Raw genomic sequence first — 24,156 nt, 5'->3', positions numbered from 1 at the left:
ATTAATCGGGGTTGAGGCTCGAGGGTTTAGGGCCTCATTCCTAAACCCTAATCGTCAGTCAATTTAATTACAAGTATAGAAAAATCATTCTAAAATCCAAATATGAACCCTAAAAATGTTAAAATTGTTAATTTATTTATTTTTTTATAAATAAATACCTAAAACGTAATTTCATGTTACATTTTTAGTTATTAAAACGTAACTTTGTGTTACATTTTTACTTATTTAGAAAATAAAAATGACAAAACGTGATTTTGTATTGCGTCCTGGTGAAAAATCACGGTGAGGGGCTTTTTCTTAAACAGTAATATTTGGGACACTGTGTAGTGTGTACTGAAATTGTGATTTTGAGGGTCTTTTCTCGAGTGTTGTTACTTGTACTTGTTAGCATATGCTTTGTTTCTTTTCGTTGTAACTTCTACTTTTGTACTGTACTATGTTTTGCTATAGTTGAGGTTTTAACAGTAGAAAAAGTTTTTGACCGAAAGAAATTGAAATTAATCGGTGAAGTTACGGTTAAATAATTAATTGGACTAAAATATTAATCAGTCAAATTAACAGTTTTTTAAATTATATTTATAATATAATATTTTAAAAAATAATTATGATTAAATCAAACAATCTCTCTAATTAATATTTAATTATTAAATATTCTGATGTCGGTGATGTATAATTTGATAATCATATGATTTATAATCTCTATTTGTGAATTAAAATTTTGATTGTATATTTTTATTAAAAAAAATTAAAATAATATTTTTAAATACCCGATCAAAACACATAAAAATGTGTGTCAAAGAAAATACTTGTTTTCCGGTATATACTAAAAAAAGTCTTCATTCGTCAAAAAAAAATATAGTCTTCCGATTCTAGAATATATTGTGAATATCAAGTTAAACTCGTGTAGAACACTCAAAAATCACTAGCAAAAAGATTAGGAGGCTTGTCATGAATAAAAAATATTGATAACATTGTCAGGAGGTTCTAGGTTTTCCTGTTAATCATGTGCGCGTTTGCCAACACACATTTCTTATCTTTAATATTTTTAATTTCGTATTAGTATTAAATATAAAAATTTCACTGTATTAAAGTACTCATAAATACGAATCAAACAAGATCACTCATGACTATATTTTATCTTATAAATTATGTATAAATTAGTAGTCAATTGCTTACAATAAACAGTGCAAAAAGTCAAAACAGGAAATGTTTTTTGGTAGAGAGGGAGTAACTACAATAGTGATTTGATTTTAATTATTGGCATAAGCTGAATGGTACGTATCAGAGACGGAATAGTTGTTCTTTAATCATGTAGTGGCAGGTGTAAGACGTGTGTTCGCCTGAACAAAATAATTCTGCCTGCTTTAACATATTTTTGTTTCCATTTCCAATAATCAGAGATGTAACTGGTATTAGAGGCTTCTCTGGCACAGTCATGGTTTATGGAATAAATTGCTCTGTTCAAGTATGAATTCGTTGTTTCTATCATTTTTTGGTTTATTCTTGTATTACTATGCGGGTGTTTGGCAAGTGGGCTTCAGTTTTCTTCGGACGGTTTGGGTGATGCTTGAGAAGTCAAGAAAATAAGCTAATAAACCTAGCTTCTTTTTTTTTTTTTTTGATTTGGAGCTTCTTTGTAACTTATAAGTTATAGGTATCCAAACACTTTTAATAACTTATAAGTCTAAGCCAACTTTTCACTTATAATTTATTTCTTTACTTTAAGCAATAAATTATTTCTTTTAAACCCAGTCAAACGGCCCCGGTGACTTTAGCATGACCATTTTTCTATAGCCAGCCTGAACTGTTTGTGTATTTTTCTGTCGAAGCTGGAACCTGAAATACTACTGTTTTGTATTGCAGTACTATTTTGAAACTCTCTTTCCATGCATCCCTATAATATGGTTGATTGTAGCCAATCTTGTGAAGTTAAAGCTTCCTAATTCCCAGCATACCAGTGAGGAACAGAACAGTCAAGTCACCGAAGGTTTGCTCATGCTATCCGATATCGCAAAATCAGTATTATGATAAGAGCAGCAGCCGTAATGCAGGTAGGTATTGTGGCTAAAGTTGAGCAGGAATCATGGTTAGACACAAAAGGACAGACCTGAAAACAGAAAGCCTTCAAACAAGATTAAGGTGCAGAAGAGATTATTAGACTTGGTGGTTCTACTTGGAGGTAATCAGGACAAAAGGTGTGTTCTAATGCTTGAGCTAAACTTTGGTGCTCCAATGTATCAAAAAAAAAAACTTTGGTGCTCCCTTATTATGATACTGAGAAGACTTTCGTTTATTTAAAATATGTTGCATTCGGAAGTCACAATAGTGTGGGTACCAGGACAATCAAGTCATACATAAGCAAGATATTTTTTGTTGGGAGAGCCTAACTTTCAATTAAATTATTTTCATCTAGAATGGTCCGGATCTCGTGTGGAGGTACTTTGTAGAAAAGGTGCCGGATTTCATAAAACAGGTGAAAAATGTCTAAAATAAAAAGTGTTGGGAAAAATAAGTCCAAATATTATTTATCCACAGGGAATAATTTAGTATCTTCTTTTAACCTTGTAAAATGCTACACGGAGTAGCGTTATATTTTTTTATCCGAGGAAAACGTTATAATATTTAGCGTTTTGTTCTTTTAATCCTAGCAAACGTCACTTTGATGAACATCCAAAATGCTACACGATGCACTATTAAAAACTGATATTTAGAGTTATTTTTCCACATTCTGATATTTCGTACACTAATGATTGATATTGTGATAATGACCGCGAACACCCGTAATTTGTTCACTGATGAATTTTATTACATTAAGTTCAATTCGCCTTCAAAAAAAAAGTTCAATTTGATTCGTATGTTGGTATATAAAATTTGTGAAAATATAATGCTGGTAAATTTGACTTCTGGAATTTCCTTGATTTATTAAAAACGCTTTCCCTTTCAGAAAATATATTATTGTTACATTTGTGATGCTTCTGAGTTCTGACTTCGAAGGATTGGTAAACGAACAAGTGAGAGAGGTGTCACTTGTCACTGTATCACATAAAGAAAAGGAAAAAGAAAAAAAGGAAGTAAGATGTCACTGTTAAAAGTATGCAAGTTTACCCTCAACAGAAATATAATATGATCCGTTCAGAAACATTATATATCGTATATTATATATTATTATAAAAAATATATGGATGACTAGTCATTTACCTTCAGACTTTTATTAATTAATAACATTTCCAAATTGGGTTGCTTGTACTTTGCTAGTACAGGAGTACCACTCTCTTCTTACCACGTGCACTTTCTGTTCCTTTGTAGTATTCGACAATTATACACTTCCATTGAAATTGTACAAGGAATAGTATCTTTCGTGTTACTCCCTCCTCAAATATAGGTCGTTTGACTTTTCGACACACATTTTAATGTCTTTTGACTGCATAATTAAAATCATTATTTTTCAAATTTTTCTTTTTAAAATTATAATATTAATCACATATTTTTATTCAAAAAAGAAAATTTCAAAAATAATGGTTTTAACTATACGATCAAATAACTTAGAAATTTGTGCCAAAAAGTTAAACGACTTATATTTCAAAACGAAAGGAGTATTACAACATATAATATTTGAACAGGATTTTATATATTTGTTTACATATTCATTGAGATTTGTGTTTCATATTAGGCCTAAATTTAAAATAACCATCCAAGTATGCCAATTTGTACACAGCAGCCACTGAACTAAATAAACCGATAGGTTGCACACTACAGTTTCTCAGAGTACAACAAATGGCCACAACGTCTATGATTGCTAGTGTGTGTAGCTCACTTGCTCATGACTGAGAATGTTGCTTACATTGAAGCTCAGTTGCAAAGATTTAAAACAAAGTGCAGGGGTGATAGTGTACACAAGGTTTGAGTAAGTAAGCACTTGGCGGGGGAGTATTCTCTTTCAATTGAGTATCTGAAGCTAGTGAACGAAAAACAGAGAAGATAGCAGAGAGAGCAAGGAGGGCGACTGCCATGGAAGACTCAAACACACCGATTATTCGACCTTCAGTGATGATTCGACCACTTGACCAAACAGATTCTCCATCATATGGTAACTAATCTCTTCCCAGCTGCACATTTGAGTAATTCGATTATTGTTGGTACCATGTGTTTTTTTTATTGCTGCAGAGGATGTTCCAGGGATGAAGAAGATCAAATGGCCAGCTTACAAAGATTGTGAAGATCCTCAGTGGGAAGTTGGCATGACTTTCAAGGATCACCATGAGTGTAGGGAGGCAATCACAAAACACAGTTACAAAGAAGGCAGAATGGTCAGGTTTTTGTTGTCTGATAGGAAGAGACTCAAGGCAGCATGCAAAGCACCATGTCCCTGGTTTATGTTTGCCTTTCAAAATTTTGATAAAATATTTCAGCTAAAGCAACTGGGTCCAGGTATAGTGCAAACATGTGGACCACTCAACTTTCATTATAGTTTATATATTTTCATGTGTTGCTATTTACCATGTTATCCTTTTTCTTGTAACCCTATTTATTTAACACTCATCACTTTAATGCAGCACACACTTGTGTTAGAGAGCAAAGGGGGCTGCCATTAATTCACTCTGGGTTTCTTGCCAAACACTATCTAAATGAGTTCAGGAGCAATCCTACCTGGCCAATTCACTCCATGAGGGAAAGGGTTATCACAGATCTGCACATAGACTTCAAGGCTCATGTTCTGAGGAGAACAAAAAGGAAGGCAATGAAGATAATCCATGGATCAGATGCTGAGCAGTACTCTAAACTGCTGAGTTGTGGTCCATCTGGTACAGGTTGAAGCTTGCTTGGGAGGCTGGGAAGACTGCTGTGACTCTCGAATGTGAGAGTGAGGAGGCTGTTGCTCAGGTCCTTAACCCTGATGCAAACTATGAGATGTTTCAGCTAGTAGATATGATCAGGCAGATCATGTCTGAGGCCTGGGATGTGTGTGATATAGTTCACATCCCGAGTTCATCAAACCTGCCTGCAATTACTCTTGCAAACCGGGCCTTAAATGGTGATGGTGGGCTTGAGTATGTTGATGTGCCACCAAGCTTCATCCGCAGCCTCTTGAATGCGGACAAGAGAGCTTAGATTTGGGTGACAAGGTGCTGTGGTGAGGGGGGGGGGGGGGGGAAGGGTTGGTTTGTTATTGAGTTGTTTTTAAGATGTTTTTAATGTTGTTTTAAGAAGTTTTTAAGTTGTGCCTCCTTTGAGGTGGTGATGTAATATCTTCAATGAACTAGTATGTTATGGCTTAAATCTGAATCTTCACTGCAATATTATCAAAAGTACTTTGATGCATGATAAATTTAACAACTAACAAGGTGCAATGACAACATGAAGAATATTTATAAGAAAATGCTGCAATCAGAACATAAACAAGCTAGATCGTAACTACATAACACTCAAATTACAATTACAAGACAAACAACTACAAGAACACAGACGATTGCAAGTGCGATAATCAACGAGAAAAACAGCATCTTCTCCTTGTTTCTCCTTCGCATAATTTCGTCCTCCAGTCGCTGAATCCTTCTTAGCAACCCTGGAATGATGTTCTTTGCTCTATCTCCAACAGCTGGGTCATGCCACATATGAAAGTTACAACCTCTGCTTCGATTCCTCTGCGAACAAAAATCAACAAGTTAACAATTTCAAACATTATCATGCATATATAGCACCTAAATTTATGAATTAAGATACCACGTATTGACTACAACCCCAGAACCTCCTTCCTGGATTTGCATCAGTCCATGAAGTCCTCAACACTGGAGACCTTCCACATGAGCACAACCCAGGTGTTTGAATGTGAGAAGAGCAGCAAGAAGACATGGAGGAAAAATGAAAGGAATGGGTGGAAATAAGTGTGTTCTTCAAGTGTTTGTAACCGTTGCAAACCCATGAATTTATTCAAAAAACTCGATGGTCGTTATGTTCACTACTGTTTGCAGCATCCTTCCAAAGCTTTAACCTCCACCAACTGGAACTGTGCTACACGCTCGGCTCAATCGAAAGAAACCGGGAGGGAGATGGCCACACAGTTCGTTTTCATAACCTTGATGTCCATCCTATCGGTTTATTTAGTTCAGTGGCTGCTGTGTACAAATTGCCATACTTGGATGGTTTTGTTAAATTTAAGCCTTCATATTATTACAACAAATAATATTTATAATAAAATGTAGACGAAATCATGATAAGTGTTTGTTGACGACGATCTTTCGCTATTTTTTATAATAAAAAATCTCTACAAATCATTTATTGACGGCCTGATTTTATTTGTAATTAAAAAATGTTTTATAGAATTTCTGATGAGCTTTGCTGAATGGTAAGATATTGTGCTTCGATATTATTTTCTATATTGGTTGTTTATAATTTAAAAATAACATGTTATTAATATTTTGGAATTTATATTGTTATAGAATATATATCAAGTCAATATGTTGATAAATCATGTGTCATCTTCCGACAAATTTGTTATATAGCTGTTTAGGTTCGACAAATATAATTATCCAGAGAAGATTGACTAGGATTAAGACAAGAGTGAGGATGGTTAGAGTATGATATTTTAAAGACATTGAGGCTGTTTGTTTCCGAGAAGTAGAAGCTGCTTGTAATTTCTACTTTTCTTAACCCGTTTGTGTAAATAAGTAGAAGCACTTTTAAGAAGCTGAGAATGTTAGTTTCTTTCTCAGAGCTTCTGCTTATTTTTCAAACACTTTATTAACTTATTTACTTCTCACTTCTAATCTACTTTTTTATTTTAAACAATAAATCACTTTTTTTAAACTTGCCTAGATGGTTTCGTTGACTATTTTTTTTTAATTTTGATATGCCAACTCATTTTTTAACTAAAGATTTTTCATGATTGGAGTTGCTCTTATGTCTTTCGATAATAGATATTAAGAAATAAAAAATCTCTCTCATGAGAGTTGGCCGTCTCGTCTCCTTCAAATTGTAATTGTTCACATCTCCTTATCCATATCTTGTACCCATCTCCATCTCTCTCTCTCTCTATCCTCTTTCTTCCCAACTCAATTCTCTATTTTGTACCGGGCTCAATTCCTAATCGCCCTTTCTCCATACACACAACACATCTTATCTTGTTTTTATTTTTCTATAAATAAACATCCTCTTTTGTTTATATCTTTTTCAATAAAATCGAGTTTTGTTCCACAAAACTCAAAACTCATTTGGGTTTTTTCGTTCTTAGGATTAAATTATTATTTGTGTGTTTGAGTGTCTGGTTTTATATGATGTATCTCGCTTTATGCGCTGTGCACATTTTCATGAAAATGAATTTTAAAGTGTATTCATAGATTTGAAGTCTCGCATCAACAACACTGTCGACAAGTCTATAAACTGGCAGGTAGATAGCCGTGGTGCGTTTGGAAAATCACATGTGCAAAGTCTATAAACCGTGTCTGGCAGGTAGATAGCCGTGGTGCGTCTGGAAAATCACATGTGCAGCCTCTCAGAAAAAATATTTGCTTATAATATAAAATCTCTAAATTACTCAGTTTTTGCAACTGCGTTTTCGGAAAAATGCACTATATTATTTTAGTTCGAGGGTCAATTGTGAAGTTGCTCGGGAAGTCATTATCTTCATTTTTAATTTTAATAAAATTTATATTTAGTTAGTTTGCAAATCCGAAACCAAAATAGCTAATTAAATAGTTCATTTATTTATTTTTCAACATAATTGCATGACCAGCTGGGTTCGTCCCCACTGAGATATTAAAATCCGTTCTAAATTTTACAAAGAAATGATTATGATTTATGACGAAAGATTTAGCCAAAAAACTCACCAATAAATAATACCCTGTCCCCCGTGATTGTTTACTTTCACTGTTTGCACGCATTTTGAGACTCTTACAAAGTATATTTTTATAACTTGTTTTTTAAAATTTTCCTTTTTAATAAAAGTTTAAATATCAAATTTTTATTCAGTTAGAAAAAAATTTAAAAAAATATTATAAAATTATATTTTAAATGAGTATGAAAAAAAGAGGGATATGTTTTATATAGTGTATAGATCTGAAAGCTAAGGAAAGCATACAAAATACACTTCCTGGGCTCAGGGAATCATTGACCCTGCTTGCTGCTTAATACACACATACATGTATGTCTACTGTGTGTTACATACTCACAATTACCCAAATCCTGGCAAACCTTGCTGTCCTTACTTCCCACATATAGCAAATTCTTTCTCTCTCTTTGTCTAGAAACCATAACTTCTGGGCTCTACACACCCACTACTATACTATGTCGAAATATACATGACATACATACACACAGTTTGTTACCATAGGACTTTGTGTTCACCGATTTCTAAGAATTCAACTCTGTCAGCTTGTGGGCACACACTGCTGTTAGGTCGGTCATGATTTTATTCTTTTAAACTTTTCAATACCAATTTTACTCATATACTTTCATGGAATATCCATCTTTCACTCTGCCTGCAGTTTAACAATTCTCTTTTTACAGGTAATTAATTTCCCTTTTCTTGATTTTCTTCGGTATTGCTAAAGTTTGAACCTTTACTAGTTTTATAGTCTGCAAACTCATGTTTAAGTGAGATTTTTGAATTGGGTTTTTTTTATTTGTAATGATGTTTGTTGTACTTATCTTTGTACTTTTTATTTCTTGGTTTTTCCTCAAGATTATATTGATGAATAGATGGTATAGTCTGAAGACTCATGTTTAAGAAAGTTTCTGAAATTGGTTCTTTTGGGTTGATTGTGTTTGTTTTACTTAACTTGGAGCAATTTGTATCAGTGTTTAGTTATAAGTTTTTGTGATATTTGAACTCAGGAACTCAAGTACTTACTTTGAGTAGTTTGTATTGCCTTGAGATAAGTATGTTGCTCCTTGAACTAGATTGTTGTTAGTAGTTCAGTGGAAGTGTTTAGTTTACCAAGTTTAATTTATACTGCCCTTAAACCCGTGCGAATGATGAGCGACTCTATGATTCGATATTTATTACTTATAATTCAATTTTTAACATTATTTTATTAGTGTTTTAGTATTGTTGGATGTCCACATTTTTTGCATAAGGAGTTCCTGTTTTTCTTGAAGTAGACATGTTAGAGTTAAGACGAGTTACATGATGATTCATGTTTGTCGTGGAGTACAACAAGTTAAAATTAAGAAAACATGTTGGTTTGTCTCTCATTCTTTTTATAATTTTTTTATTTGTTTTTTTAAAAAGAAGAGAAAAGGGTAATTTAGGGATGACAAAAAATATCTAACCAACTACTACAAATTATCCTTATGTTCGGTTATTATAGTTTATAGATGAAATTGTGCTTGGATGTCACTTGGGTACAAAGATTGTAGTACTAATTTCTTTTACTCTTTATTTTTTGTTTATTTAGATGGCAGATCCATTTTCTTCTAAGGAAAGGGACGTTAATTGGGATTCTCCAAGAACTGAAATGAATAGTACGGATGGGAAGACAAGCTATTCAAGTACAGAGGATCCACATAGCAATTTTGAAGATATGATGAATTTTGATACATATGCTGGCTGGTGCACTAGCCCTTCGACTTCGGATAAGATGCCCGAGTCTTATTCACTCCTCCCTCTGGCTAAGGACTGTATGATCTCGGGTCCGTTGAGCTTCACTCAAGACAGTTTTGAAAGCTTTTGTGTGATCGATAATGATGTTAGAAGTTTAGTTCGTGCTGGTGAAACAATGATGTTCGATCAAACTGATCCTGAGTTTGATTTTCCGCTTGATTTTGATGATAAGGATGATGGACATGCTATAAATAATAGCCATTTTTGTCAGCAAAACAACACCATGGAAATTAAGAATTGCATCATCGCTCGACCCTTTCCACCACCACTTGAGGAGAGGATGATTAAGGCATTATCTTTGTTTATGGAATCATCAGGAGGTGGAATTTTGGCACAACTTTGGGTTCCAGTGAAGGACGGTGATCAATTAAAGCTGAGCACTTGTGAACAGCCCTACTTACTTGATCGTATGTTAGCAGGATATAGAGAAATATCTAGACGATTCACCTTCCCTGCAGAGGTTGAACCAGGATCATCTCTTGGGCTTCCTGGCCGTGTATATGCGTCCAAGATACCTGAGTGGACCTCAAATGTTGGATACTACAGTAAGAAGGAATACCTTCGGGTACAACATGCTTTAGAAAATGAGGTGCGTGGATTAGTTGCTATACCTATATTTAGTGGCAATCCTCGTGAGATGTCTTGTTCAGCGGTGTTGGAACTAGTTTATCTAAAAGAAAAGGCCAATTTTGATTTAGAAATGGAAAATGTTTGTCATGCACTCCAGGTTAGTTCTCCCTTCATATATGTACAACTCGATGTTTCACATACTATACTTGTAGTTGTTCTATTGTTCTATCTTTAAGGCAGCACTAGACCAACATCTATGCTTTGTATTGATAAACCTTTTTCCTTCCTGTTTTTTCATGATATTATTCATTCAGAATAGAAAAAAGAGGAGGAAAAGTTGGTGTGGTGGATTTGATTATTTGATTATTTGTCCTTTTTTAAACAAATTTGTATGTGTTTGAGTTTTCATATTGAAAGTGATGTAGTATGTAGTTTATATTCTTCCACTTTGAGTTAACAACGTAGATGTGGGGCTGTGTAGGGACAGGTAAAAGGCTAGATGGAGTGAGGGATTTCAGTAAGTGGATACATAACAATAACTTCTTTAGGTTGCATGCCTTTGATATTATTGTGATCTATTGTATTGAACTTTTTCCAAACCATAAGCCTTAGATGAATCTTTGTTGTCTAAAATCACTATGAATTGAAAAAGTTTGTGTGATGGTACTACGTAGCTCTTCTATATTTCTTGCATCTGGATTTAATAATAAGTGTGCATGTTTAAAGAGTTGTTGATAATGTTGAATATTAAACGTTGATCTTCCTTAACTTTTCCTGACTTTTTAATTTGTTAAATACAGGCTGTGGATCTCAGAAGCACTGCCCCTCCTCGATTTAGTCCCCGGGTAATGAAGATATTTTACTTTGGGTTTAACAAATATTTTTAATATGTAAGACTAAATTGGTTACCTCTTTGTTGTGTTGCAGTTTTTATCAAACAATCACAGAGCTGCTTTGGCGGAGATAACTGATGTCGTACGAGCTGTATGTCACTCATATGTGTTGCCACTTGCTTTAACATGGATTCCCTGTACTTATGACAACGGAGGTGGTGAAGATATCTATTCAATACGTGTTAGAGGGGACAAAACAAAGTCAGGTGAGAAATGCATACTTTGCATCGAGGAAAGTGCATGTTATGTGAATGAAAGAGAAACACAGGGATTTGTACATGCTTGTGCTGAGCACTATTTAGAGGAAGGGCAAGGCATTGCTGGAAGAGCACTTCAGTCTAATCACCCCTTCTTTTCCACTGATGTAAGGGAATATGATATAACTGACTACCCCCTGGTGCATCATGCTCGAAAGTTTGGTTTGAATGCTGCTGTGGCAATCAGGATAAGGAGCACTTACACTCAAAACGACGATTATATTATAGAGTTCTTTCTTCCTCGTACTATGACAGGAAACAGTGAACTCTTGCTGAACAATTTATCAAATACCATGCAGAAGATTTGTAGGAGTTTGAGGAGGGTTTCAGAAGCTGAGTTACTCGAACAAAGTGGTGCCTTGCCTGGGATTAAGAAGGGATTAGTTACAAAGTCACCAACAGGGACATTTTCAAGCAGGAGCAATCAGCACGAACTTATTAATAGTAATATAACTTGTGGTGATCAAGTACATAAATCTACTCATGTGGGAATGGAAACGGATGGTTCTGCTCAACAGGTAGATATCGAGATTTGTCTTATATAATTGTGATAATGACCAGCTATTTAAAACCTTCATGTGATATATAAAGCCAATAAGCCAGTAAATGATCATATGTTATTAGCAAATGGAAACAGTAAGTTCTGCTTAAAATATATATTTCCAGTTGCATCTGATACGCTTGTGTGCCCAAGAACAAAATACCCTTAGATTAAGTGAAAAAATGAAGCAGATTAATGTTAAAGGAAAGGGGTTCTTGATGATAAATGTAGCTATAAATTTTTGGAGCTTATATGTAGACATTCTTATTTGTCACATCTATCTCATCTCGCGACTTAGTTATACAGAATTACTTTCATTTAAGGCATGGGTGTTGTATATGTAAATATATATATATATATATATATATATATATATATATATATGCATGTACAAGTATTGGAAGTTATTGATTGTTTGCTATAGAAAAAAGCTTGGCAATTAATTCATTAGGCTTGATAAGCAGCATACCTAAGTAATTTATCTAAAAACCTCACCCACGTAAAAAAAAGAAAAAAAAATAAGCTACTAAAGAAAAATTGATTGAGAGCATTGAGCTCAATATATTGTAATAAACGAACAACTATACTAGATTTGTAATATTAATAATATGACAGCAATGGCCTCTGTATGAGGTCCAGTATAGTGATGTACAACAAGTGTTGCTTATATATAATTTTTAAAGAAATCTGATTTCATCAGCTTACTGCATCATTTAAATTCATGTTTTTCTGAGACAACTCATTTTATAATGTAGGCAACTAGCTCGAAGAGAGTGCTGGAGAAAAAACGAAGCACTGCGGAGAGAAATGTAAGCTTGGCAGTCCTACAACAATATTTCTCTGGAAGTCTAAAAGATGCTGCTAAAAGTATTGGTGGTAAGATTTTACAGCTTCGGAAATGGTTAATCGTCCAATTTCCACCTCTCAGGTTTTGTGTGCAAAATTTTGGTAGATTAAAGATTAAATGGCCATTAATACATACATACATACATACATACATACATACATATATATATGTATGTATATATATATCAATCAGATAGCTATGTAAATTTCGCCTCAATGAAATGGACTAGAAAGACTACACTTTTTAATATGGTTGTTGATAATATTCCTTTGCTGTGTTGTTCCAGTTTAACATATTTAAACTGAGATCTTTGTTCAGAGAATGTTCATTTTATTTATTGAACTTCATTTTATTGGCATCTTTTTATCATCTTGATATTATACTAATACTATATCCAATTATCAATTTTTTCCCCTTTTTAGTTTGCCCTACTACACTAAAAAGGATATGCCGACAACATGGAATCTCAAGATGGCCATCCCGAAAGATAAACAAGGTGAATCGTTCGTTGAAAAAGATACAAACGGTGCTGAACTCTGTTGAAGGGGTTGAAGGAGGACTGAAAATTGACCCGAGCACGGGGAACGTTGTGACATCAGGATCTACCTTTGAAAACTTTGGGGACTTTGGTGCATCAAAAAATTTTCTCTTTACCAATAAAAGTGAACCAGAATGTTATGAAATGGCCGAAAATATGAGTATGGCGCGCCCATCATCTTGCTCTAATGAAAAGAATGATGTGAAGGTTGAACATGAATCGGGTGCAAACGGAAATCAAGTTAACTCATGTGCTTTACAAAACTGGAAAAGAGAAAATAACTCCAGCATCATGTTTAGCGAGTGGCTTAATAACTCCGATGTGGCTGACCCCATTGGAAAACTAATTAATCCTGGCATCGGGTATGGTGGTGGTTCAGATTCGTCGGGATCGTACTTCTCAAAAGAAGATAGTAAAATTTGTGGTTTGAATTCCGGTGATATGATATTAGAGAAATATGATTCTCTTTTGAAGTGTCATAGCTCTAGCTCAATTGCTGTTGCCAATGAGATGTATACTGGTGCAAGAGTTAGTAGTACGAGAGATGATGGAGCGAGTCTCGCTCAAGTTAATCAACCTACAACTTCAAGCATGACAGACTCGTCAAATGCATCAACAACACATGGCAATTCTTCAAGTTCACCAGACATTGGAGAACCAAAGGGCTCAAAAACTCCCATATGTGAGGCAAACTCGAGGATAACTATTAAGGCAACTTTCAAAGAAGATACAATACGATTTAAATTCGATCCTTACCTGGGGTGCTTTCAATTGTATGAAGAAATTGCAAAGAGGTTCAAATTGCAAATAGGTACCTTCCAGCTCAAGTATATGGATGACGAGAAGGAATGGGTGATTATGGCGAACGAGTCTGACCTGCTAGAGTGTCTTGAAATATTGGATTTCATGGGAACTCGTAACGTGAAGTTTCAAGTTTGTGATGTAGTCTTTGGTATGGGTAGTTCTAGCAGTAGCAACTTTGTGACAGGAGGTTTGTAGTAATCTGCTTGTATATAGACTATTATCTTTATTAGTGCAAATGTTATTATGTACATTAGTTGTTTTTTCTTTGACAGAATATGTACATTACTTGACATAGCAACTTTTCAAGTTTTCACTTTGTCTATGGTCTAGTTGTGTTTTGTGTTTTTTAGTCATTGCATAACATTATACTATTTGATATACAAAAGATTTAATAATATATAAATTCTAATCTTTTATCAGTTTTCTAATAGGGCAAGTGTGGTTATCACTTGTCATGTTATGAACATTAGCACATATACAATCAAAGGTTTCATATAATATTTAATAATACAAAGCTATAATATAACAATACTTTTAAAAAAAGAGTTATTTTATGGATATTAGCACATACACAATCAAGAGTTTCATATTAATATTTAATAATACAATACTATTATTTAAAATATTTGAAAAGGAGTTTACATTTTTTAATATTACACTAAGCTGTGTTTTAAGGGTTGTGATGCTCACTCTCTAGAATCTCAATTTCATCACCACGGAACACAGTAACACACAATGCTCTCTTACCAAAACTTTATATGTAAAATATTTTTAATACAATCCAAACAATTGTGGGAAAAGGAGCTAAGGCTACAAACCATCTCAATTTCATTGCCATGGATCACACAAGAAAGTGTCACCAAAACTTCTTGTGAAATATTTCCAAATTTTTTCGTAAAATATTATATTACACAATAGGTAAGAAAAGAGTTAAGACTACAAAACATATAGAACCCTGTTTATGCTGCTTTGGCCAGGCCTTGAGATAATCACGCCGTAATAACTTCACATTGTCTAGCAGGACCAATAAATTTTTGAAACTTATGTCCTGAATCAAATTTCATCTGAATGCCTGGACAGAGGACCACAACTTGGTACATGTGTGGCGACAGAGCTTTCTTATGCTCAGTGACCATAGCAACTAACTTGACATCAATACCGGATGACATATCTAGCCTTCTGTCACCAAATGTAAATCCTTTAGCACCATCAGCAAAAATTGATGAAATCATAGCCATTTTTAAACCATTACGTTCACCAGCACGTTGAAAGAAATTTGGAAGCATTGTTGCCCAAACAATCTGATCACCATAAAAAATTGTGACGCCAACATTCTCGTAGAAGAATGTGGAAGAATTGCTTTTGTTTGTGACATTAAAAGTCAGGTTCCATGCCGAATTGATCTTGTTATTTGTTGGTTGATTGTAGGGAGATGTAACAATGGAGTCAATTACGAAATCATGTTTATGAACTTGATCTTTTCTGTGAAGGTAAACTTGTGAACCACAATATAGCATTAACAAGAAGAATAAGATAAGCGAGAGAATGTCAACTAAAAGGTTCCAGTTAAAACTTTTTGTTTCGTGTCTTGGTGGTGTTACTGTTATGCTTGGTGCGTCTGTGATGTTGACTGATGTGTAGCCCTCCACCCCTGACCGGAGAGATGATCTATCTCCGTTCATGGCGAAGGACTGTTTGTATGTTTGTATTCAGAAGGATCTTGTCATAAACCCGGAGGTAATTGATGTCAAATATTTATCAGGTTTCTTTACAAAAAAACTAGAGAAAGGAAACAGAGGAATATCAAATATTTTGCTTACAAAATTAACGGTTGAATACCCTTGATCCCTTGAGTTGTGGAATGCCTAAGTATAGGTATGTGCATGCATTGATCTCAATCTCATGCAGAATTGGATTAGTATTATTAGAGATTATCTTTGTGTGTTACGGAGAAAGCGGACAAATAATAGAATGCTACTCTTATTTTCAACGGAAAGTGAAAAATTTATAGTGTTCGAAATATAATATTTGAAGGAATTAAAATTATAATTACTTTCTCCGACTGCTCTCCAAATTAGAGCACACGTTTCATTCTGTTCTTCTCACGACATAAGAGTTTGGGATTACAATTTCAGCTAAACAAAAATTTACCAATATTGTCTTAGGAAAAATCCTAAAATAATTGTGTATACAAGAGCGACGATTAGTAAATTTAAGCATAAGATCACATCAATCTAAACTCGAATAACATGCTGGATGGATAAATTCAAAATATGGGATGCCTTCTAACTTTAGAAGGCTTATTTTGGCCTCTAGATGAAGTGATCAGTTCCATGCATCTGCAGGAAGGCGGGTGTATTTGATAACGATTGATCTAGAATAGTTTGTTTTTTTAATTTCTTTGTGCTGCATTCTATTTCCGCCGACTCTACGGGGGTGTACTCGATTGGGACAGGTCCTGACTTTGGCTCTTTAAATTTCTGGCCACCCAAATTGTTGAATTCACCAATATAGTCATTCGTTTTACACTTTCACTTTTTTGGCCACTCTAATTCTCAAGCACGGTGAACATAGTTACAACAAGTTTGGAGGTTTATTTTTAGACTAATTTTCGCTTTGCATCTCAGAACTTTGGCTGAATCTCACTCTGGTCTCGTTACTTTTAAGCATAACAGTATGCATCCCAGAACTCAAGAAACTCTTACACTTTACATCCCTTTGGCAGTTTTGACGTTAAGTCTAACGTTAACGTTATCTTATCTAACTATTAGCCAAACATTGACTATTGCTTGCAGGATTTAAGAACATATACAAATCAAATGCAAAAGCTATTCATTCAAACGTAAATAATATCTTAAATAATTTAACAAAAGATTATCACAAGTACATCAGATAATTGTAGGGGACTTGCTTGTAACACCAATATCAGATTCTAGCAATCATATTTTTGGACGTACTGAAAACCAAAAGACATAAGTCTAGTTTTGCAAAAGAGAGATACACATCCAGAAGTAAACTACTTTGGTTGCTTTCCTATGGCCTTCTGTCTTTTCATCTTTGCAGCTTGTAGTTTTGTAGTGGAGGCGAACTGCTTATTTGTGCCGTGTTTCATTATTTCAACTCCAAGAACAGCGGCTTGTGCAATTTTACCAGGGGGAATGAATGGCCTGACTGTGCCTCCATGTGTACCCCTGGCCGGATTGGGTCTTACTACTGAGTGTCCTTGGCTAGTAACAATTTTTTTTGCAACTTTTTTGGCTGCCAACTCTTTATCCTCTGCCATTTTTGTTGCCAAATCATGCTCTCTGTCCTTAGCTGCTTGTTCTAACTGTTCTTTTCTAATCCTTGCAGCTGCAACATCCTTCTCTTTTTGCTGTTCAACCATGACAACACAAGTAAATAACAAGCGCTTAATCTCAATTTGTAATGACAACTAATAAAATTTTCTTACCCTTTGAGGGCATCCTCTTACATTTTGGCCCAACTTGTTACAATTAGAACATTCAACATGTTTCTTAGTATGAACAATGACATTGTCCAAATCTTCTTCAACATCCAAAAGGCCCTCTAAGATGACACCCATATAACCCTAGCAAAGGCCTACACCCATCTCTAAATCCTTCTTTTAATGGTCCTAAACAAACATAAAGCCTTTTAAACCTCCTCTGATCTGTTCCCGGCTCAGGTGGGTCAGTCATGAGTTTTATGGTGCTAGAAGGCATTTCTCTCCTCAACTCATTTGCATAAAGATTCAGTTTACCAAACTCTTCCTCATGCTTACCAAGTATGTTATCCTTTGCCTTCTTCATGGCTCAGTAAATCATTGACTGATTGATGTTGCACTTGAGATCATTCACTACCCTTGCATGAAATGCCTTCACTGGCCAGGTCGGATTCATTCGAATCTCATTCTCATATGTTATCGCAATCCACGTTGAATTAACTTGTTTCTGGATCCATGTTGGATTGCAGGTGTGGTGGTTATACAGTGTCTTTATTTGGAAACTGGTACTCCTTTGTTGTTGATACCATCACACTTCCACTGGCATCCATCAACACATATCCACTTAATCTTTTTCTTTAGATTTTCTTTCAATCTTATGCCCCTTTGATGAACAATGGCATGTTGTCTAACAGCTTTCCTGAACACTGCACCACAAGAAAATAACATACCAAGGGAAAAGTGAGGATCTTTCATGTTTGTTACCTCATCGAATTCAGGATATTGCACTTCCTCCTCATCACACGAACTCAATGCCATCCTTTCATCTGCACTGTCAAGCCCATCAGAACTACTGTCACCATCTTCTACATTGTCTTGGAAACCACTTTTCTTGGCTTTTTCAACATCTTGTCTCAGAAATTTCTCTTCCAACTGTTTCTTTTCTTTTTCTTGCAAATCTTTAAGCATATCAAGGACTTGACTGTCATCATAACCATGATAATCTTCACCCTCTCTTTCATCATCTGCAAAGCCATCGAGCACCTCTTTTTCATTATCTACTGATATATTAGTTTGAGAGGGAGGTGGAATTCTTCTATTTCTTCTAGCAGGTACAACCAATTCATTATCACTGGAGTCTATGTTAGAGCTATCCCCATGAAAACTAGCTTCTTCAACATTAGCCACTTCTTCTCCCTTATTATCATCATCATCATCATCAACTGTTTTCTCCTCAATTTCTTCCCTTATCTCATCAGTTAACATTTGATCCATTAACAATTGAGTGAACGAGAAATCAGTGTAGTCTTTAATAGACTACACTTCTCATTCAGGGAACCACCATGATAGACTCTAATAGAGAAATAAGTAGAGTTTTCTGTATAATCAAAAAAAAGATAAGACCATTGTCAATATACACTTCTTACAATACCAATAAACAAATATACAAAGTGACAACCAAGGGTCCACAATCATATTTTACTATACAACTTTATACATGTACCAAAATCACATAAACAAGACAGATTAAGTCACATGCATGCAACAAAAACCTTAAACATAGATAAAAATCATCTTTTCTAATCGAAAAAATATTTTTTTAACAGGAATGTAGAGTGAAGAACCTGGATAGTGAAATAATTTATCTCCTTCACCGTTAGTTGCATTATTCCTTAAACGACCCCTCATGTTCGATCAAAGATGGGAATGAGCAAGATGGTAATTAGGGTTTGTAATTGACCTTGGGTTTTAGTGATTTTAGGTTATATGTATAACTCATGCATATGAAAGATGTGAATGGATCAGCCTTTGGTGTGAGGGCTGCTGCCACAAATTTACTCAAAGATTGGAAAGAAGCTCAAGTCCGGCTGGATGAAGGAAGCATACATGACAGTATATCGAATCTGGCGGAAATCAGAGCTGGGGTGGTTAAAGCTTAATATTGATGCTGCAGTTTTCTAGGATGGTCACATTGGTGTTGGGTGTGTTCTTCGTGATGCTTAGGGGCAGTTTGTAGGTGCAAGATGTCAGAAGGGTGAGTGGCTGCCAAGAGAGGCGGAAGCAATTAGTTTGAAAGAAGTGGGCAATAGAACGACGGTATGACCACTGTATTGTTGAGATGGATTCTAAATCACCTGCTATGGCTTGTAATGGAACTCCAGAGAGGCATCCTTGGTACCATAATAGTAGATTGTATTCAGTTATTAAAGCACTTAAATGCAGTGCTACTTCAGTTTGCTTATCGATCTGCGAACAGTGTGGCGCATGTGTTAGCAAAAGCCGCCTATTCTATGTTAGGTTTTGAGGTGTGGTATGATAACCGACCTGATTTTCTCATTCATATGCTACATTTTGATATTATCTATTGAAGCAAGTACGATTATTTCAAAAAAAAAAGATTATATGTATAAATAGTCAATGAAGCCGCGCTTCGCGGCCACGTTATAAATTTTGATACGAATTAATATTATAATAGCTAAAATTTATTTTGAGTCATACTTTCGTTAAACATATCACTAATAAAAAAATATAATAATTAGTATAAAAATTTGTTTAAGTGGTTATCCTGTCAAACACAATAATAATAATAAAATTAGTTCGAACCGCCCTCCCGTCAAATACAATATTAATCCATAATTATTATTTTTATGATAAAAATTAAATATTATAATTTAGATAAAAATTAGTTTGAGCCGCTCACTTGTCAAACTCAATACTAATAACAAAACATTATAATTTAGATTTTAGTTTGAGTCGTCTTACTGTCAAACGCAATACTAATAAAATGTATTCTAATTATGATAAAATTAAAGATTATAATTGGATAAAAATTATTTTGAACCGTGGTCCCGTTTTAACAAAAAAAATATATTATAACATAGATAAAAAATTAATTAAGCCACTTTCTCGTCAAACATAATACTAATAGAAAAATTATAATTATTTAGATAAAAATTAGTTTGGCCGCCTCCCGTGCCCGTCAAACACAATACTAATCAAGAATCATTTACATTATCATAAACTCAATATATGATTCATATTTTATATATCCTATTTTATTTGTTAATTATTTTTATTTTATGATTCTTATTTATTAGTTAAAAATTATTATTCTTTTATGGTTCTAACTTTTTTGCTATGAGTTTTTTTAGTGATTATTATCTTTACAATCCTTTATTTTCTATTCGAAATTTAAGAAAATTATAAGACTAAAAGTATTACTTACAAATCTTAAATATAAATTGTATTTTATCTATGATTGTTAGTTTAAATAAATAGAATCTTATTCCTTTTAGGATTCCTAAATAAGAAAAAAATTGTATTACCTTTAAAATCCAAAAGGAGAGGATTGTATTAACTTTTGGAATCCTTGAACCTGATTTTTTAAATTATAATTATATTTTTATCCGAAATTTAAGAAAATTATAAGACTAAATCGAAAATAAAAATTGTTCCTATTACCTTACAAATCTTAAATATAATTTTTAGCCACTTTCTCGTCAAACATAATACTAATAGAAAAATTATTATACCTTAGATAAATATAAGTTTGGGCCGCCTCCCGTGCCCGTCAAACACAATAATCATTTACATTATCATAAAATCAATATATAACTCTTATTTTATATATCATATTTATTTGTTAATTATTTTTATTTTATGATTCCTATTTATTAGTTAAAAATTATTATTCTTTTATGATTCTAATTTTTTTGCTATTAGTTTTTTTAATGATTATTATCTTTACAATCCTTTATCTTCTATTCAAAATTTTAAAATTATAAGACAAAATCGAAAATAAAAATTGTATGTATTACCTTACGAATTTTAAATATAAAATAGTATTTTATCTATATGATTGCTGTGCAACGGTAAATAAATACTGTGAAACGGTATAAGTAGACCCATAATTCGGTCCAAGTATCAACCGACCAAATTTCGGCTTTAATAGTACTAGCTTATAACCCGTATAATGCACGGGAGATTTTTAATATATTTAAAATGTTGAAAAAAATTATTTATCGATAATAAATCTTAATTTTCAATTAAATAAAAATAAAATATGAAATTATATTTCTTATAAGTAAGAACTACTTGTGATGTATTAAACTCTTGTTTGTTCGTTTTGGCAACGTTTACCATCACTAACCTTGTAGGTCGACATCCTTGTTTTATACTTCACATACATACATTTCCCAATCCCATTAAAATCATAACAGCCCGGACATTTTTCGAAGTAACGAAAGCAGAGAGGGATCATGAGTTTGGGCTAGGGCTAGAGGGGAGGACATCCTTGTTTTATACTTCACATACATCCATTTCCCAATCCCCATTAAAATCATAACAGCCCGGACATTTTTCGAAGTAACGAAAACAGAGAAGGATCATGAGTTTGAGTTTGGGCTAGAGGGAAGGGGCAATGGGTTGAGAGGAAACAATGATTTAAGAGGGAAGAGTGGGTTGAGAGAGGATACGGGTTGAGAGAGGATACGGGTGAGAGTTGTGTTTTTCCATATATCCCTGAGAGTGAGGGAATTTTCTGTGATGAACCCTCACATCTTAATCCAAATTCGATTGCTCATGGTTCTCTGTGGAAGATTTTGGTGTATGAGAGAGTTCTATATGTAATATCAATTTTAATTCTTCACGTATTTATTATGATTAGCTCTTTGTTATTCTTTTATGTATTCTTTGAAATATTTTTCAAGAAATCGTATGCTTTTCTTTAATTCCTATAATATATTTATATTCTGATATTAACAAAATTTTACTAAAATGATTTTTACAAAGATGAGAGGAGAAATTAGTGAGCCTGGGAGCCTGGGTAGAGTAATTTATGTTCAAGATCTTAGCCAGTTTTATATTTGAAAGATTTTACTGTTGTCCCGAATGTTGAAGATTCTGTTATATATAATATTTTTGGTAATTTGTATTTGTATGGGAAAATTTTGTATGTAATATCAACTTCTATTACCATAAATTCATGTATTTCTCTTAATTTTTTTTGTTGATATCTATTTGTACCAAAATACAATGCCAAAAAAAAGCCACCACAAAAACTTTGTTGCTCATATCCTTCACCCCTTGTTGAAGAACTCCTTGTATCCATGATTCCATCTGTAAGTCCGCAACAACATCATAATTATAGCCAATATGGTGCCAACATTGGGCTGCTACTGGACATGTGACTAAAAGATGGAATGCAGTCTCATCATAAGTATTACAAAATTTACAATATAAAATCTTATAATTTACAAAATTTTACAATATGATTTTTACAAAGACGAGAGGAGAAATTAGTAAGCCTGTGTAGAGTAATTTATGTTCATGATCTTGACTAGTTTTATATTTGAAATATTTTGGTGTTGTCCCGGATGTTGAAGATTCTGCTATGTATAATATTTTTGGTTAATTTGTATTTGTATGGGAGAATTTTGTATGTAATATCAACTTCTATTACGATAATTTCACGTCTTTCTCTTAATTTTTTTATTGATATGTATTTGTGTTGCAGGGTTCCATATATGTGATGTCAACTTTTATTAGATTATATTTATAAATGTATTTTATATTAGAATTATGATACCTGATGTGATTTTATTTATTTTTCAAAAAAATTATATGATTCTAGAATTAAAATTGGTAAACATGATTTGTTTTGAATTAAGAAAAGGAATCATAAACATGCAAGCAAAATGTAAAATTTGTTTTGGATTAAGAAAATGTTTTTGTGTTCATTCCTCACATAAATTCGTCTTATTAATTTTAATATTGTGCATAATATTATTTTTATTTAGTATATTGTGTACAAAAATATATCGGATAAAAATGATTTTGTGACGGTGTTTTTTTTAAGGTCTACATACATGTAGATGAATTGTATCGAAATACAATAAATTGCATCCGGGATATCTTTCTTTCAAGAAAGTTTATCATTTAACCGAAAGTCATGCAAGCACAATTCTGGACGTTTAGACAATAAAGATTAAATGAATGAGAAAAGAATAGCCGTGAACATCGCTTCCAAAGTATCCTGAAAAAAATAAACCAAACAAAACATAAATCAATATACAAGAAAATAGTGTGTGTATATATATAATTAATGTATCTATATATTTCTACAATTAAAACGGGTAGGGAATATTTATTTTGGATAAAAAAATCATAAACATTAGAGAGGTAGAATTTGTTTTGGATTACGAAGAGAAATAATAAATATGTAAGTAGATATCAGTTACCTTATTAAATAAAACATAATTTTGTTCTAATCTAACAATACTTATTTGTTCAGTATACGATATTGCGACAAAATTATCCCCTTTACACTTATTATATATAGTATAATCATATATAAGTATATAGGGATGTAAACCCTGACCAAAAAAAATAAAAATTATATAGGGGTGGGTTCTGGGACAAACTTATAAACTTACAAACTTTATAGGTTCAACACATATATAATTTGAGTTCAACATTTTTTAACATTTTTTTGTTGAACATCGATTAAAATTGTGTTGGAGAAGTACACAAACTAATTATTTTAATGTAAGAAGTAAGTTAAACGTATTATATAACTAATATTTATATTTCTAGACCCTACCCAAACCTCAGATGTATAGATATATTCAACACAATGATAATTAGTGTTCTACACCCGATGTTGAA

The 24,156-nt window shown here is 33.3% G+C and overlaps 2 protein-coding genes across 3 annotated transcripts; one reads left to right on the top strand and one right to left on the bottom strand.

Annotated features, from left to right (window-relative positions):
• Positions 1 to 5,423: 5,423 nt before the first annotated feature.
• On the bottom strand, positions 5,424 to 5,850 carry LOC108194559 (uncharacterized). Its single transcript, XM_017361518.1, has 2 exons — positions 5,722 to 5,850; positions 5,424 to 5,642 (listed from the first exon to the last, which is right to left on the bottom strand). Exons 1-2 carry the CDS (start codon positions 5,848 to 5,850, stop codon positions 5,424 to 5,426), a joined length of 348 nt encoding a protein of 115 aa, XP_017217007.1.
• Positions 5,851 to 8,105: 2,255 nt separating this feature from the next.
• LOC108196512 (protein NLP9) lies at positions 8,106 to 14,370 on the top strand. 2 transcript variants are annotated; one of them, XM_017363826.2, is made up of 6 exons: positions 8,106 to 8,502; positions 9,393 to 10,325; positions 10,969 to 11,013; positions 11,096 to 11,836; positions 12,615 to 12,735; positions 13,129 to 14,370. In XM_017363826.2, the coding sequence occupies exons 2-6, from the start codon at positions 9,393 to 9,395 to the stop codon at positions 14,241 to 14,243; spliced, it is 2,955 nt and encodes a 984-aa protein (XP_017219315.1). In that variant the 5' UTR covers positions 8,106 to 8,502; the 3' UTR covers positions 14,244 to 14,370. The 2 variants fall into 2 exon arrangements, with proteins under 2 accessions (XP_017219315.1, XP_017219316.1); XM_017363827.2 differs by having other exon boundaries at positions 8,250 to 8,391.
• The last annotated feature ends 9,786 nt before the right edge of the window (positions 14,371 to 24,156 follow it).

Source organism: Daucus carota, chromosome 7 (genome assembly GCF_001625215.2).
Source record: "Daucus carota subsp. sativus chromosome 7, DH1 v3.0, whole genome shotgun sequence".
Lineage (NCBI taxonomy): Eukaryota > Viridiplantae > Streptophyta > Magnoliopsida > Apiales > Apiaceae > Daucus > Daucus carota.
The sequence above is the reverse complement of the archived record's forward strand: the minus strand, read 5'-3'. Positions and strand labels throughout refer to the sequence as shown.

What these genes read in the sequence shown, in the direction of transcription:
- LOC108194559 (XM_017361518.1), bottom strand. Translation starts at nt 5,850, where the DNA reads ATGTCTTCTTGCTGCTCTTCTCACATTCAAACACCTGGGTTGTGCTCA. An exon ending in GGGGTTGTAGTCAATACGTG is followed by an intron (nt 5,643 to 5,721) that starts GTATCTTAATTC and finishes TTTTGTTCGCAG; the next exon opens with AGGAATCGAAGCAGAGGTTG.
- LOC108196512 (XM_017363826.2), top strand. Translation starts at nt 9,393, where the DNA reads ATGGCAGATCCATTTTCTTCTAAGGAAAGGGACGTTAATTGGGATTCT. An exon ending in CGGATGGTTCTGCTCAACAG is followed by an intron (nt 11,837 to 12,614) that starts GTAGATATCGAG and finishes TTTATAATGTAG; the next exon opens with GCAACTAGCTCGAAGAGAGT. An exon ending in TGCTGCTAAAAGTATTGGTG is followed by an intron (nt 12,736 to 13,128) that starts GTAAGATTTTAC and finishes TCCCCTTTTTAG; the next exon opens with TTTGCCCTACTACACTAAAA.